At 42.3% G+C, this 18,085-nt stretch overlaps 1 protein-coding gene across 8 annotated transcripts in view; it reads right to left on the bottom strand.

The window, feature by feature from the left end:
- Positions 1-18,085, bottom strand: part of ST3GAL3 (ST3 beta-galactoside alpha-2,3-sialyltransferase 3) — a 175,992-nt gene that overhangs the window by 153,886 nt on the left and 4,021 nt on the right. For 5 of the 8 annotated variants that reach the window (XM_017824737.1, XM_017824736.1, XM_017824734.1 and 2 more), the window contains exons 1-2: positions 17,780-17,820; positions 16,947-17,091 (exon numbers count right to left, since the gene is read on the bottom strand). In XM_017824737.1, coding sequence (XP_017680226.1) covers positions 16,947-17,061 — 115 coding nt within the window. In that variant the 5' untranslated portion in view covers positions 17,062-17,091; positions 17,780-17,820. Of the gene's footprint in view, positions 1-16,946; positions 17,092-17,387; positions 17,465-17,779; positions 17,821-18,085 lie in introns of those variants that run through there. The other 3 variants (XM_017824732.1, XM_017824733.1, XM_017824738.1) reach the window with 3 other exon arrangements.

The raw sequence follows: 18,085 nt of genomic DNA on the forward strand, positions 1-18,085 counted from the left end.
AGTGTACAAGACACGGGCTAGGAGGAACTGATAAAACCTATTTTAAGATAAAATACCTGGGAAGAAGAATATATTAACTTCTCAACTCCTACTGAAAGAAAAGAAATCATGGTGTTTGTTACTGAATATTAGCTTGCATGCTTTGGAAATCTCACCTTTCAAGGACAAGTGGAGCTGCTGTGAAGAAGAGGCAACCACTACTGTTGGTATAGTCACTGCAGGCAGAAAAACAGATAACTGTGTGCTATGGTTACCAGGATTCAAAAGGGATATAAATTAGCAATATACTACACTGTGGTTGCCACCAGCACACATCTTCTTGCACAACTAATAAAATAGCTCAAGTGTTTCTATACCACAGAGATTTTTGTATCAATGAAGTAATTCATGGGAGAGACTTAAACAGCTTTGTGTGGATGACTGACTGAAAAAATAAACTACCTCAAAAATAGTTTAGAAAACAACATCTGTGCTACACCAGAAACTGCAGAACTAGATGGAATTGAAAAAAAAGGTCCAGAAAGTTGAAATATGACAGAATATGCAATACAAATGCTCAAAAGGATTAGAAAAACCAAACACAAGTACACAAGGAGGACTTTAAGGGCATTATTCCTTTTGGATGCAACACATTGCAGACTTCCCCTGAAACTGGCTGCAAACCCAAATTTATAGTCACTTCCATAACGATCAAATCTGGGTTCAACATTCCAAATATCTCCACATTTTTAGTTACAAGCCAGACATGCCTAACAATTACAGCTGGCAGCAGCAGAAGCAGTTAAAACACAGCAGTGTTCCCACCCAATCCAGCTCTTTTCAGCAGCACTGCCTTCTGCAGAGGGAACCAATTACAACATGCATGGCCTCTCCTGCAACCATCATCTTCACACCAGTCCTCGACTTCTGATTACACAGCAGTCTCTAACAGCCACCCTCTTCCAAATAGTTCTAATTCTGAGCTTACCAAACAGCTGTGTGTCAAGCACTCAGAGCCTAAATTAGTAGTATTGCACAAACAGCCACTGCCTTTCCTCATTGACCTTCTCAACTGCTGAGTTCTGGAATTTCAAGAGAGAGCTCTGATTATCCTGGAATACCCCACTTCTCACACTGTCTTCAGGTCTTCACTTTATACCTACAACTGCATTTAAGAAAAAAAAAAAGTAGTCATATGAAACATGTACTCAATGTCCACACCATCCTGCAAGTCCTTCAGGGGAAGGAAGTGACAATGGCTGCAAGTTACACACTAGGATGTTCAGACTGGACGTCGGAAAAAACTTCTCCACTAGAGCACCATCAAACAGGATGCCTAGAGAGGGTCCCTGGTGCCTGAAGTTTGTTTTTCTACTCATCACTCTGTTCTATACTCCCTTAACAGTGACTGCTGTTGGACTGATCCTCTTGAGAAGCAAAAGGTCTCTGTGGAAGCAACATCAATATCTGTATTGTTATTGTATATTCAACATATTCAATATCATACATTCCATGTTAAGTGCCCCTTCATTGGTCTGGCATTTCTTCAACAAACTCCACTACGTGCACCTCCAGTGCAGCACAGGCACAATAAAGAGGTCTTAGAACCAGAAGGTGCAACACCCAAAAGTACATGGAATAATTTCACTGACATAAAACAGTAAAAAAAGTTTAGGCCAGGGGGCACGGGGATACCCAAATTAAAAACCACAAAGCTCTCCAGATGACAATGAGCCCTCTGTTCTACTGCATCATGCTCGGTCTCTAGGGGAGGGCTCCAGACAAACAAGGGATTGTGCAGATGACCAAACCCCAGGGCACCAGCACGAGGCCTGCGAGGAGGGACTGAGGGAAGGAGCTTGTTTAGCCTGCAGAAGTCAGCGCTTCGGGGACACGAAAGGGCAGCCCCGCAGCAGCTGCAGGGGAAAACAGAAAACCCTGGTTTTGAGATGATGAGAGGCAGTGGGCAGAAGCTGAACTGAGAGATTTCAACTGTTGGATGTAAATAAAAGTCGGTTTACCACAAAGGTAGTGAAACTTCGGAAAACACCGTACAGAAAGGTTGTGTTCCAAAAACCTCCATTCTTGGAAGTTTTCAAAACCTGACTGGATAAAGGCCTTAACAAAAGGTCTCAACAAAATAACTGATGCTGCCTTTGACCAGGAGAGAGAGTTCCTTACATTCCTTTCAACTAGTATTATACTATAATTTCGCAAAGCCTTTCTCTGCTCTTAAAAATAATTAAGATTTTTCAAAATATTTTAAACCTGAAAGAATTGGACATTAAAACAAATCCATGTAGGTTTATTTTCTTCCAGCTTACCATATCTGGACACATAACACAAGATGAAAATGGGTTTTTTTCCACTTTTTGCATGTGTACACAAGTATGCACACAACTGTGAGTGTACCACAGTTATATTTAGTAAAAGAGCTCTGTTTACTACTAAGCTGAAATGATAATGGCTAAATGGAATCAGAGAGAAATATACAAATACAAATTCAGGTGAGAGAGGCACAAAGGATTCTGCTTTAAACAACAGAATAAAGACAGAGACGGAGATTCTGCTCCAGAGAAAAATCCACTGCCTTCTTAATTTGCTACAAAAATGAATCAGGAAGGGATTGACTGGTCACTCCAAACCAGCCTTAATTTACGTCTCAGGATCAAATGGAGCCAGAAGATGGAGCATTATTAAGGTTTTTCTGAGCTTCAAAACAATGATATAAGAAAGTAGCAGAAAAGAAACCAGCATCAACCACAGGCTAATTCTGAATATTTATTTCCCAAGCCTAATTCCAAATCTCGCCCCGCTTTGCTAGAATAAATCTTCCATCTTCAAGCTGATCTTATATCAACAGTTACCTCATGCAAACCTAAGAAGTACAAATATTAGTTGCTTTCAAAGAAATAATGTAATATGTGCACTTGATCTTCCAGGTGCTTACAACATAGGAAACATTTGGAAAAGCACAGCTTCCATCAGAATATATTTTTTTTCTAGTAAGTTCACATAAAGAAATTTAATACCTTGAAGTACTATTCATTATCCTTCCTAATCTGGCTTTCTAAAATCTTGGTTAGTCACACCCTCTGAAGTCTTTCCAACCTCTATACAGATACTAAATTATTTTCTGAACCCAGATAAATTCTTAAGAGTCTCATTGTAATTTCTACAAAATTATAAACATGTCATCATCCCTTGGCAGAGGACTCCAGCATTTCTTGGTCTTCAGTTCCCACAGACATTCTACCTGAAGAAAAGCAATTCAAATCATCAAATGTATCTTTATTCTTTATTCTCCTTCTCTCCTTCAACCCCTGCAAAAATGATCTCAGGATTAAAAGCAACCATATTTTCTCCACAGCACAAACCCATGAGACAAGATTAAATAGTTAAAACTTGTCTTCTTTCTCCTCAGCAGAAGTCTTTTAAATAAAACAAGCTGTTCTGTAAACAAATGAAGTAACAAAGCCTGGTTTCCTATAAATTTTAGAATTATCTAGATTTTCTTCCCTCTACAATAACACAAGCACGGTACTCAAAATCTTACATGGCTGTGTAATGTCTTCAATCTCCCTGGATACTTTGGGCACGTGCAGAATTTCAACTGAATGTAAAAGGAAAAAAAAAATAAAATCCAGCTATTAGGGTAAGACATTAAAGAACTTGTGAATTGGAGTGTCAGGAGGCAAAACTAGAAATTTGTCACAAAATGGGACTTGATCAGATAATGAAAATAGCTACTGGCAGTAGCAGTGAACTGGATATAAATAGCAAGGTTTCTCCAAAATAAGTCCCTCTAAAACCAAATGACTCAAAAAAATGTTGTGTAGGTTGTTTTTAATGTAACATTTACTAACATTCACCCAGGGAACGGCGGCTGCCACTCCGGAACCGCGAAGGAAGCAAGCACGCTGCGGGTTTTTTGGTTTGGGGGTTCGTTAGTGGTGGTTTGGGCGGGTTTTTGGTGGGTTTGATGGTTTGGTGTTTTGTTTTTTTTTTTAAACCCCCACCCGCCGCGGGCTCTGCTGCCCCCGCGCGGTGTCCGAGAGCTCCGCGGGGATCCCGGGATACTCCCGCAAAAACACCGCCTGGAGCACGTCAGCCTGCCTGGGGTGGGTTGAAAATAACATTTCCTTAAGAGCTGGGGGGACAGGGAAGGAAAGGCCCCTCTGTATTTTCACGCTGCATCAGCTCAGCCACAGGCTCAGCGGAAACTTTTCCGGCAAGGCAATTCCAGAATTCACTTCACCTTGCCTGGCCTATCGTGTTGGTCAGTCTTCACAAAGATTAAAGCTTTTAACTGGGGGGAGAAAAAAAAAAAGAGCAGAGAACCAGGCAAAAAATTATGCAGAAGGAAAAATCACGGTATGCCACACAACTTTCACTTCAAGAATGAGGCACGACGTGCCCTTAAAAAAGAAAATCACTCTTTACAGAAACAGACAAGTATAACAGGAGAAAAATATGCTCACAAAGAAAGAATAGAGATACCATAGCAGACAATTACAGGTGCAGGGAGAGAAAACTGACAGTAAATGTCACACATGTACTGAACATTTTCACACCCTTCAAATCCTGCTGGTCCACCACACGTGCAGGACAGCCAGCTGCAGAGTAAACTGTCTTACAGGTTGCTGTCTGCCTCTTCCAGACAAACAATGGAAAAATTCAAAATTTATCATACAGCTCAGACTTACAAAGAGGTTCTCGAAGAAAGAAACCATCACAAGATTAGTTAGCACTGAACAAGGACAAGGACAAGTAAAGCTACTTACAGGGTAATTCCATTCCTGCATAAGGCACAAACAAACACTGCTGCTGAGCATTAGTGCAGAATTATGTCAAAACTACCAATTTAACACACAATGGAAAAGAGGTTTTTTTTTAAAAAAACCTTTTGCCCACACTGTTACATATTAAAATCAAAGTAGCCCTAACTTCTTGAAATTACATTAAAGTCTGCAGTAAAAAATTCTTATCCTAGCTCTTTTTAATGCTACAATTATAAAGTTTGCTAGAAATGAGTGAGCTTCCCAATACTGAGTTTTCAGTTCTTACCCTAATGGTTCTTCTCACTTCTAGATTGTCATTTCCTGAAGTCATACTTACAGTTAATCAAAGATGGAATTCTGCATCTGCTCTATCTGAAAAGTGGCAAATCTAACACACAACAGCAGATTTCTCTAGTCCTTCATCCATCCATCCCTTAACACAGGAAGTGTAATTTGCATAGGAGAGTACATCATAAAGAGTACTTAGCCCTTGTTTATGAGCTATTTTTAATTACTCTTAAAAAAAAGAAAAAGTTTTAGTAACTACATCAAGAAACTTAAAGACATTTAAAGGTCAAAACCCACCAGCCTAAAGGCAGTCCCTTCATATAACGGCACGGTCTCTATTCATAGAAGCATAAACTCTTTTTATAATACACCTTGCTGTAATTATCAAACTAACTTAGTGGGAAACAAAATACACAGCAAGCAGAAGTAATATTTTATACAGAACTGAAGCTATCATATTTTTCTAACATGAATAAGGCCTATTTTTCAATCACAGAATGGTTTGGGTTGGAAAGAACCTTAAAAGATTATCTAGTTACAATTCCTCCACAATGGGCAGGGGACACCTTCTGCTAGACCAGGTTGCTCAGTGCCCCATCCAGCCTGGCCTTAAATACTTCCAGGGATGGGGGATCCACAAGTTCTCTGGGCAATCTGTTCCAGTGTCTCACCACCCTCACAGTGAAGAATTTCCTCCTCATATTTAATCTAAACCAATGTGTAAACTTACCTTTCAAAACTTTAGAAATATCTAAACTACATTTGAAGCATCCTTAAATATGAAGCAAAAATCAGTAAATTCAATCAGAATTAACACATTTTTTCACTACTATTCAATTTGCAGTCTTTACATTGTACTAACTCAGGCTTCTGCTTCTAATGAAGCACCTGACCCAAACACAAAAGCTCTGAACTGAAAGATATAGAAAATAATGTTATAATGAGTCATAATGAAAAATAATAAAAGCCTTTCCAATGCTCAGATAAGGCACTTCTAACAGAGATTATGGCAGCAGTGCTAACAGAAAGAAGCAGCATTACTAATTTCCTAGCAGTTTTAACAGAGAACCGCCTATGCTCCACTTGGAACATGATAGAATTGTGTGAGGCAAATCTCAAAAGGCTGAAAAGTCTTTGCAACTAAATTCACAGTAATTAGATTTCTAATTATACCCAGAGCATTAGTGATTCCTACGGTTAAAACCGCCCGAACGGTTTTGTGATTTCCCTCCTTCCGAAAGCTCAGTCTTTCATCGTTTGAGCAGAAATTCTAGAAGTTTGAAGAAGATGTATGTTCAGGCACAGACTAAAGTTAAAACAGAAGAAAAGAGTTCTTGTGTATGGAGAGCAAAGTTAAACTGTTCCATTATAAAAAAAAAAATATTCCCTTTAAAAAAAGAAAGAGGCGGCTGTGGTATTGATGCACCTAGAAAGCATGAAGTACAGAGCCTTTTATGTGGTGAATCTGAAGGTTAAAAAGCCCCAAAGAAGCATTCCCAACAGTTCAGGTTGTATACTTAGTTCTTAAGGCACTTGCACAGATGCATCTGAGGCAGCTTCTGGCAGCAGCTTACACTAGTCACATCATACCCTAATTACAGTACCTACATCACTCCACCAGCACTGCCCAGGCAGACCATGTCTTTTATTATCAATACAGTACTTTGAAATACTGCTGTGTTTTTACAAGTATCAGAAAATAACCTCTTCCCCGAGAAGGCAACTTCAGCGTATTGCTCCTCTCCTGAACTACACAGACACAGAATGTGTAATTACAGGACAGAGAGTCTCATTTGGCCAACTGGACACGAGATGAAAAGCCTTGAGACCTTTATTCTATTCATAGCTCTGCCCTTGAGCTGCTGCGTGACACAGAAAAATTTGACTTTCCTGTGCCTCAGCTTCCTCTACCTTCCTGAGTCAAGTCTATTTATCACTCTGCATCCTAAGAAACGTTTCTCAGTACATTTTTTTGATCCGTGTCTCTAGGCATCATCACAGCTGAGAAGCAATATTTATATAGTATTTTAAAGCAATTCTGAGATTGATTTGTTTGTGACAAAGACAAAAAGATGCAATTGCACTTGTAAATTATTAACTTTGTCAGCATTTATTTAGAGTAAGCCTTCATAAGTAGGAAGCCATCAGCTACTTACTTACCTGTTGTGAAAATTCAGCTTTTATTGATTTCTGTGCCATCTTGTTTTCAATGCGTAGTGCTTTGCAAAAAAAAGATACTCCTCAGAACATGCACACTCATTGTACTTAGACAAGATGTCAGTTAAACTTCTCTGTGATTATTAACTCCTTTTGTTCTGTGAGCGATTAAAGGGCACACTTCCTGCACTGCTGCAGTTCGGATGACTCATATGTTTAATCTGTGCCCAAACACTGAAATCCACAGGATAACAACTGTGAAAAACTGATATGCTGTAACAGGGACTGAGTTAAAGTAGGAGGGATCCTAGCATTATATATAAAAAAATAATAAAATTAAAGATAAAAATGTTTATAAGAGCTTAAAAATGGAAATAGCTAATTTTAGCACATTCTGATTTTTTTTTTTGGCAGTTGAGCAAGAAATGCTAAATTCTGACCTTAAGAAATATACATATCTTGGATTGTCTAGGCATTTTGTTATTCAAATACCACGAAACTGGCTAAGAAACATCCTGTAGTTTCCATACCTGACTAGAATTTTGGCACTATCCTCACACATTATTACTTCCTCAGGAAAGCAATGCATACAAGAGCAATATAATCATCTAGAGCTACAAAGGAGCAACCACTTGAAATCAGCTACCTCAGGTTCAAACACCTATTCAGGATATTCATGCACAGCACAAATTACTTTTTGCTTGATGCCTGGATGCACAATTACATTCCTTCTGAAGTGCAGAAGAAATACATAATTCATAGAGAGCTACACCTCATGACCCAAGTGTATTTGTCCTTGCAAGTCATACCCAGGTTTGGCTGCTTTATTGCCTCAGCTTGACACCCTGATGTACACCCAGACTGCAATGAGAAAAAATGAGATGTTACAGTGACAAGGTTGGCAGAAGGCAACAATGTAGGAAAAATCTCCTCTGCAAAACATCTCTAAGCGTGACAGACATGGTCAGAATCAGTACTAAGGTCACAGCAAAAGCAGATGTTCAACTCGAGACAAATCACAAATTACCTCCTTTGTCCCAACAATGTCAGCAGAACTGATGGGAAGCAGAACTGAAATGGGCATGGAAGGTGCCCAAAGCCAGCCTGACTGCATTAAAGCCAAGGGAGAAAGCCCCTGTGATCTATTCTATAAAATGAGTGATGGGATGGAGCCTCCATGAAGGCTGGTAATACCTTAATCCCTACAGCCACCGCTGCTATGGCCAGACTCTGCACCCGAGGGGATACACGGTGAGGAGAAGGAGGAGAGCCAAAGAACCACTCACAAACAGGGATGAGACAGCCCTCACAAGGAGGTATTGTTTCCAGCTGAACACATTGCTGAGGGGTTCACAGTCATCTGAGATGAATAAGTCCTTTCACCTCTGAAAGCACTCAGCTGCAGAGCAATTGCTATGAGGTAAAGTGCTTTCACTGCAATGTACCTTTCCAGAATATAGAAAGCTGCTGACTTCGACCTCTGAAAATGTATTAGAGGACACAGCTTTGGCTGTATGTAAGACACTGAGTGCTGTTCCTTATGAACAGTATCCCAATCTGCCTATTCAAAGTCACAGGAACCCTTCCCAAAAAATTGCTGGGGGACCAGGGAGAAAATGTACAAGAGTTGAGCAAGTGAAGCAAAGCGAGACACTAAGTCAGGTTAAGGTCAACTCAGTGAAACAAATGAAAATCGTACTCTGTTTTAAACTGGCCAAGTTCCTCAATGTGCCCATCAGCTACTCACACAAATGGAGAGAAGGGAAATAGAAAGGCTGAAACAGCAGCAAGAGTGTTGCTGTCAAGAGAAGCAAGAGCAACTTACTGTTTCAGGATACAAAGCTAAGGCCCAGCTGTGTGTAGGGAGATGGAGAAGTATTCTTTCACCTTGCTTTTCTATCTTGCTAAAAAGTCATCATTTGTTCAGAACTAAAACAGTAACCCAGGGCTGAAAAAGCTAAAATGAAGACAGAACAAAGATGAGCACAAGTACAGCACTACAGCCACCCCTTGATCCACAACACGCTTAGGGTGCTATGCCCTTAATGCCCTTCACTAAATCTGCTCCTCACAGGTTCCTAAAGCCGGAAAAGCGTTCAGGGAGTTCTCCTCCTCTGAAGAAATCCCAAGGACGAGGCAACATTATGCTTTCTCCTTCTCTCGACTGTTTTGTCATGCATCATTTCCCGTTGCCCCTGCAGAGTTTTGTCCTGCACTGTTAACATTACAGCAGCACTAGAAATTCCTGGAGAGACAGCAGGGTCATAAAGTAACGTTGGGTATTTCACTAAATAGGCAGTAACAGACCACAAAAAGATGAAACACTTTCATTCCCCTATTCCTCTTGTCTGCCCTGTGACGTGCTGCCTTCTAAAAGACAGCACGTGAATATTTTTAATTTTCTTTTTAACTCTTGCATGTTCTGATTCACATTCACCGAGCTGACTGTCTCTTCTGTCCTGGTAGCCCACAGCCAGCTGCCTCAGGTGAGCCAGGAACGCACACATCTGCTCCCAGCCAAGCAAAAAGTAGCTGGCACAATTACAGCTGTGAAAGACACCACCACAACTGAGTGTCCTGAGTTGCAGGAGTTGAAGTTTAGCCACGCTGCTTATTCTGGCAGACTAATAGGGAGCACCAAGTAACTCTAACAGCGGTAGCAATTTCTGGGCACCAAATCCATTTTTCTGTGTTCTGCACAGATAAGAGAATCATCCACCATAGCTAGTATACTAAAGCTTTAAGTTTCAAGCTGAACACAAGTGGAATACTTCAGGCCAATAAGAGAAATCTTAGAAAAGTTAAGCTACTTTACCAGACAACTCTCGACTTCTATTTTTACATCTTTGTTTCTAATACTCACTGCTGCCTCAATAACATTACTTGCTATTTTCAGCGTTTCAAAAAAGTATCATAGTGATCCTCAAATCCCTAAAGCATCTGAAAACTAGCAATTCCTTAAAACTGTAGCTGGATCCATGTTATGAGAACTTTCTGAACATTTGTTCTCAGTTTTGATGCAGAAAGTACAACACTAACACACAAGACAGCTTAGCAGATGAAACAAACCTTGAAGTTACTAATAACTCAAACATTAGAGAAGCCACAATAATCCATCTCAATGCTGTTCCAGGTCTCTTCCTGCAAAGCAAAAGAAGTAACTGTTTCAGGAAACTTAGACTGCTGCACAATACTGTCCAAACAGTCTTTTTTAAAAAAGCTAATGCCCACAAGGTTAATCTTTCAGGCTTTCCAGCCTGGGAAGCAGAGCCAAGAGCAATAAAGTCTGCCTTAAAGAACATACAGGCACACACACACTCGCCCCTAAAGAAAAGGCCAAGGACAGCTGCTGAGCAATTAAAATGTTTACTATCACCATTTCCTTACCACCCTTCACAACACCAGCATGAGTGCCTTGTAATTCCTGCAACAAAAAAAAAAGATAAGCTCTCTCACACACCTAACCATCAACTCAGCCATCTTAGCTCAAACCACTTTAATCAGATTTATGCTCCCAGTGCCAAGTTGAGCTGGCCCAGAGTTGTTGTTTTTTACAGGAGCACTCCTGCATTCCCATCTTCTGGCAAAGGCAAGTAGGACAGTCACAGCAGAACACAAAACCATTTCGTGCCTCACTCCACAAAGAGGACACGTTTGTCTCTGTGGCCTAGTTGCTCACACACCAACAGTGTCTCTTCATTGGTTTTTCATTAAACAACAGAACAGAAGGAAGTCAGAGGTCAGGGTATGCAAGATCCACTCCTTTGACGCAGCAAAATGACACTCCCAGTAACTGAAGACACAACAGTTGTACCCACTGTAGATATCACCACACATACCATGGGGCTTTAGCCACAGGAGAAAGAGCGTGCATGTTCCAAACCCTTGTAAGAAGATACATTTCTTCAGCACATTTTTAGACACTGATACGAAAAGTGACAAAAATACCATTTCACTTCGAAAGAGATAAACCAGTATTTATATTAACGATAAAGGTTTGATTGATTTTGATTAATTTAGCCTTTTTTGCTGCAAGACTGGTTTCCATGGAAATGCAAGCAGACTAAAAACCTGTAAGAAGTGAGTCAGTTTTGCCTGTTTATGTCTCTTCAGTTACCATGGAAACAGACATTTAAAAAAAAAAGGTAATAAAAAGGATAAGGGTCCTGAAATACCTTCAGAAAAATCTCTTCCCAAAGCTTTATCTCTTTGGCTTCCTTTCCAGAATTAGAGTTGAAAATAACACAGAGCAACAGATGACAGAGTAGTGACTTGATTTTTTTACGGAGACATCAACAGAACATACCTGGAAACGTTTCAAAAACCACATTCAAACTGACAAGCTCAAAATATATAGCTACAAATTGTACTAACTTAGGTTTTGGCAAAAGTACCTAAAGCAGAGTATCTATTTCTTTAAATTAACTCCATGCTAATGTAGAGACATACAAGAGAGAACAAGAAAACAGCATCACACTGTCCTTGTCCTAAGTATATTTCAATACTGTGAGAAAGGGGGAAAAAGAAAAAACTGCCTTGAGGGAATGAGTCCAATATTTCCATAGCCAGGACATTTTTTTAATGGAATCATTCCTTCCTTACAACCCATGCATTTTGAAGTTGCAAAATCGGCTCTACACATACCAGGTTAAGTAACAAGTACCAGTATTAAATTTGCTATGAGTAAAAATGCATTTCTGCAAGCTGATAAAGCAAACCTAAGAGGCCCTGTCAGCAAGACCCTTTCTCCCACTGTACTTTTCAGAGACAGTGGTGCACCTTCCCACAAGCTGCCTTCTTCACAATGGTACACATAACGGTACACACCTTCCCTCCTCCTCAGAGCCAAAAGCATCAGGGAAGGTGGAAGGAACAGGATGGGAAATTGTTAGGAAAGAAGCTGCAGTGCATGTCTCAGACCTTCAAAGCCTGATCCTATCACCACAACTTCTATGCAAGAATTCCCTGGCAACCAAGTGTCCAGAAACACAACGAACAGAGAGGTACGACTATCTGCTGCTCTAAGATCCTTCTGGAATGCTCAGGACAGCTAAACCTGATCACAAACTTTTTACTTCCTCGTTTGTCTCCAGCATCACAGTTCTATATGCTCAGCACACCTCCGTGCAGCTCAACACTCTTCATCACAGGGCTGCGGAATCCATCACTACTGCCCGTCTGGGAAGGACACGCACGGACGGTGCACGGCTCTTACCACTACTGTCAGAGCCTGAAGCTGCAACACAAAAATCGGGAAAGAGAAGAAGAAAAGCTCACCTCTGTCCCAAACACTGCTTATCCCAACAATCACCAGAACTCAAGGGCCCTCCTGCACTCACACAAGCGTTACACACCTCGTTTCTGTGCTTTGCTGCTGCTCTGAGAACTGACAATAACACAGCCACAAAACAAGGCTTTGAGAGAGAGGGGTAGCAATCACTGGAGGTCTGTCTTGAATGGAAGAAACAGCTGAACTTAATTCAATGTTAATTAGTTCACATTAGCCAAATTCAATCTATTCTTGTCACAGGAAAGATAAGCCTTAGAGAATTAATTATTCCTTATTCTCCTTTGTATTTTGGCAAGGTGTAGAGTTGCACAGTAAGGAGAATAGTCTCTCAGAACTCAATAAGGCATCACTCAAAGACAGATTTAACATTAAATGGAGAACATTTAATGTTAAGAGATCGTTAAGAGAAACACTGATGTGTATCTTTCAGTCTATTTTGAAGTTTAGCCTCCTTTCTTGTAGAGGTCAGAAGTGCATATAAACAAATTACTTTAGATATTCACTTACTTTAGCAGCTAAATATACAAACATCCAAGTCTCAGGGAGACTAGATTCTTTACAAAGTTACCATTCAAATTCATTCATAACAACAACACGTGCAGGCATTTTCTAAAACCATAAGTGAACAAACCACAGAAACAGCAAGTAAGCAGATCAAGTGTTTTCCACCATGCTCTATGGCAAATTTGTTTGTTTCCGTTGTTAAGAACAGGTGTCAAGTTTACTAAAACCAGTCAATGAAGAGATTTCAAGGGTGTCAGATGTCAGGATCAGATTAGTTTCGTGCCTCCTCCAGCGCAGAGAGCAGAACAGAACAGAGGAATGTGACTGCTGAAGCTAGGGAGTCATTATTAAACAGAAAAAATACACTGGTCACAAGAAAAGAGAAAATAATTTGATAAAAAGGTAACACACAATCAACAATCTTGGATCATTATGTACACAAAAATTACCACATCTGACTTAGTTTTGCCTTTGGGAACATCAGCATTATCATATCAATCTTAAACAAAATTTACAAGGTCACACGCTGAATTCAGGAAACCTGCCTTGTGCACTGAACTAGGCAAGGCTCCCTTAAGCAAATAGAAAGAATAATTGCCCCATTATATGTTGTATCATATTACACATGCTCAAGGAAGTTTAATCACAGTTAAATAAGTCAATTCAAGTCTGTAATTTGTTAACTTCCAAATGTTTAGAAGCTTAACATTAACTCTTGATATTAAGTTTCCCAATACGGACTTTTAAATTTGTATTTTGAATTTGCATAAGTTCCTCCTGTGTAAAATTACACGATAAATAAAATGTTTTTTGGTGCATACAAAACTCTGAAGACCAACTGAAAACAGGGACCGCCTTCACTGCTTCAAAAGTAACATGGAAAATTTTGTCCTCTCACCCTGGACTGCTGTTCACACAAAGAGCTTCATCTGATATTAAGACACAATCCATAAAAGTGTCTAAAAGGAACAACAGTACAGCCTGAATCAATTGTGACAACTGATAAAGATCAATAATCTTTAAAGTAGCATCATCGCTTTGTATGTGCACTGCAACTTGCAAGAATAAACGAACAACACATTTTACACAAAAGATTAACAAAAAGGAGACACACACCAAACAAAAGGTCTGTGATGTCACCTCACAGCGCTCTTGTCAGAACATCCTGGGTACCCAAAATCAGCCAATGCACTCTAACTAGGCTGCAACTTAACGCCATCTTTCCAGGTAGAAGTGTTCCATTTACAGAAACCCACAGTATTTGCACGTAGATTTGCAACCCTGCGTCACAGGGCAAAGTTACCACAGAACTCCCCAGTGACTGGCAGGGCGTGAAATAACAAATAGCACACAAAGCTAAAGGCAGAAAAACCTGGGAGAAAGTCAGAACCCTCACCAGCACCTTGGTGTATGACACAAACACAAAGCTGTTTCTCCAAATGTAGCAAAGATCTTGCACAAATTGTGGCATGAAGGGGTTTTTTGCAGGCCTTGGGAAGTCGAAAGTGATTTCCTGGTGATATGAAGGAAGCAAAGGATGGGAGGCGGCATAATTTCATAATGGATCATGTGGTAGCAGATAAGTGTAAGGTGACAGATCAGTTGAAGGCCACAATGACAGTCCTGAGCGGTTCCAGAAAGACCCTGGCACCTGGAGAGGGGCATTCCCAGAAACCCACTGTAAGGTGATAAGGCTACACAAAAAGGGACAGAGACTCCTGATGGCTTCCCAAAAGACCCCAGCAATCGTTTTTATATTTTACTTTGCTTTCACCTTTACTAACTGTACTTCGCTTCCTTATAGACTAATTGTTCTTTGCTTCCTTATATCTTGTCTTACTAATTGTACTTTACTTTCCCCTTTCCCCTTACTTTGATATTTTACATTGCTTTATTTATTTGACCTTTACCTTATAGATACTAATTTTACCTTGCCTTACAAATTTTACCTCGCCCTATACCTTAGAGACTACCGTGCATATAATTTACCATTTTTTTTATATATTGTACTTTAATGCCTTAGATCACGTACTCCAAGTCATTGTATTTTGGTTTGCCTTAAAGTGTGTATTTCTTGGTCTTGGTGAGTTAAAGTGTGTGCTAGTGAGAAGTGGCTATATTTTTTCCTTTTTACCTTGTGTTAGCGAGTGTGTTTAGATTTTGTCCTAGTCTTTTTAAATTGGTCTGTCATTGACTGGGGTTGCTTGAGTTTTGTATTGAGGTGTTATAGTGAGCTCTTGCTTCTTAGGGAGTTGTTTTTGGAGAGTTGCTTCTGGTATGAGGTTTTATTCGTTAAGTGGAATTTTGCAGTTAAATGTTATCACTGACGACGCGAACCCTGTAAGTTGTCACAGATTTGTATTAATAAAAGTTATTTTGTGAGCTGGTTTTTGGGTTTTTTTCGGTGCTGGCAGGCTTGTCTACAGTGGAACAACTCGTAGGAGAAACTTGCTGAGAAGGTTCTCCATTGCTGTTAAGTGCAGTCCCCATAAATAGGATATCAAAAGTCCTGTCCATCTCAGTGTGAGAATCTGTCAAGCAAAGGGTCTCCCCCTAAGGAGACACTGACTGACTGTTTTCAGACTTTAAAGGCTTTGAACCCCTGGGAGGGGGACACTAATAGACAAAAAATACATTAATACAGGTGGGACAGAAAAATCCTCCTTTTCACGTGACAATAAGGCAAAACTGCTAACGACGACTGTACTTATTTTCATGCAGGAAGGATTTTCTACACCTCATCATCAATAGTGCTACTTTTCAGAAGGTCACAGTCAAGATTCTTAACTCCCTCTCTGAAGCACAAACCCGAAGAAACAATCCCTGTGCAGAAAGACACTGATTAAAATAAATTCAATCTTTCAATACCTGTTCTAGTACAAAGCACCTTAGCAGTTCTCCTTGCAAAAATCACTGCATCAGCACAAGTGTCATATTCGAGTCCTCATCTGTCGTCATGCAAAACTTCTTAAGAGCACATAACCACAGATTTGGAGCATATAGAGGTAGAAAAACACTTAATTTTAACAAGCATTGCAGCAGAAACCTCCAGCAGCATGCACATGGTGAAGGCAGAATTTGACCAGGGGCTTGTTGTCGGTTCTGGATCAGTGTTTCTCAGCTGCTGATCCAGGGAGCAACAGTCGGCTGTGAGACATCTGAAACAGCCCGTGGAACAGCTGCAGAGAAGCCTGGCTTGTGTTTTGGGCAGGAGGGGGGGGAGGCGGGAAATGTTTTCTTGTTTTTTGTATTTTCAATAAATAATTCTCGCATGCGAGCAAAAAAGCAATCAACACAGGTAAAAATAAGAGGAGTAACTGAGCAATCAAACCTCGGCCTAATTTCTGTGTCGTTGCAACTGTAACCTCCTGTGGCACAGTACAATCCTCAAATTGTATTCAATGAGGTCAGATGTCTCTTTGGACTTAAAAAGGTTGAGAGACATCCTTTTGGATGACAGATAGTTGGCAGATAATAACAGGGAAGATAAATGGAAGATGAGGATTTCTGAAGGACAAAATAAGATGATGAGATAACCAGCATACACGATTATAGAAAGAAATCAAAATTCACCAGAGAAAAAACCAACTTGTCATAGACATTTTAAAACGTAGAGAAGATTCAGGGAACAAAAGCCTCAACGTGCAAATTCTTTATTTTGACAATTAGGAATCATAAACTAACACAAAATATTCCAAGAACTGAGATCTCTAATACTAGATTTGTAAAGCATGAACCTGCTCTTGTACCCAGTAATAAAAGTAAAGCCATAAAGAGCATTAGGTAGTCACAAATTCGACCCCTTAAGCATACTAAAAGCTCCAGCATTTGAGTGGGCTTAACCACATCCCTCTAATACCACTAAATCAGAACCACCTCACTGCTATTGCAACTATTTGAGAGACATTTTAGGGAGCCCAGCAAGTTACACGGTGCTTTATACTTACTTGAATCCTCCCATCTGAGAAGGTGCAACTTCCAAGCGGAATAGTACAGAAATCCCAGTACCAGAAAGAGGCAGAGGGCTAGCAGCAGGTTACGCATAAACACCAACAGTCCCATCTTCACATTAAATCTGCTCTTCTACATGACCTGAGAGAGAAAAGCACGTTGAGGTTGGGGTCTGAGCCGCCTTCTCCGATGGACATCCTCCCTGAAGAGGCACTCCCACACCCACAGTAATCGTGCAACAAGGTAAACACATGGTCAAACACACCCGCTACCCACACCGCGTCAGTGAAGTACTAACTACCACCCGAGGCAGCTGCCTTTTTTGGCTGTCCCAAGGGTACACGCGGCTCCGGCGGGGCGGGGGGGGTCACCGCAACGCTGTGACAGGGCACCAGCCCCGCTCCCGACCGCTCCACACAACCGAGCCCGGCACGGACCCGGCCGCCGAGGCCTGGCGAGCACCGCGTCCTCCGACACGCCGCAGAGCGGACCCGCATCGCCCGCGGTGTCCCAGGGCCGGCGGGGCCCGCGGGCGCGGCCGGGCAGCGCCGCTCGGGGCTGGAGCGCGGCGGAGCCCCGGGCACGGCGCGGGGACGCGCTGCCCTGGAGGCGGTGCCGGCGCCTGGGGACGGCCGGGCCCGGGCGGCACGGCAGCTCCGCGCCGGCTGACAGCTCCCCGCGGCCGGCTCAGCCCGGGTTTGAACGGGCAGCGCCGCCGTGCTGCCCGCGCCTCGCCGGGCTCCAACCCGGCTACCCCGCGCCACGCCGGGCCCCGCTTGCCGAGACAGCCCCTGCGCCCGGCCCTGCCCGCCCCCCGGCCCCTCCTCACCCGGCCGCCGCCGGCCCCGGGCGCTCGGAGCCCGCCTGCGCCCCCCGGGCGCGGGGCTGCGGGCGCCGCCATGCCGGGCGCGCCCCGCGGGACCCGCCGCCGCCGCCGGGGGGCGCCGCGCCCGCCAATGGCGCGCGGGGGGAGGGGGCGGAGCCCGCTCGCGTAGCGGCCGCCGCTAGCCAATGGGAGGGCGCGGGGGGGCCGCGCCCCAGCCAATCGCGGGGCGCGCCCGGCAGGGCGGCGCCCGCAGCCCCGCGCCCGGGGGGCGCAGGCGGGCTCCGAGCGCCCGGGGCCGGCGGCCGCCGG

Source organism: Lepidothrix coronata, unplaced genomic scaffold (genome assembly GCF_001604755.1).
Source record: "Lepidothrix coronata isolate B3197 unplaced genomic scaffold, Lepidothrix_coronata-1.0 Scaffold112, whole genome shotgun sequence".
Taxonomy (NCBI): domain Eukaryota; kingdom Metazoa; phylum Chordata; class Aves; order Passeriformes; family Pipridae; genus Lepidothrix; species Lepidothrix coronata.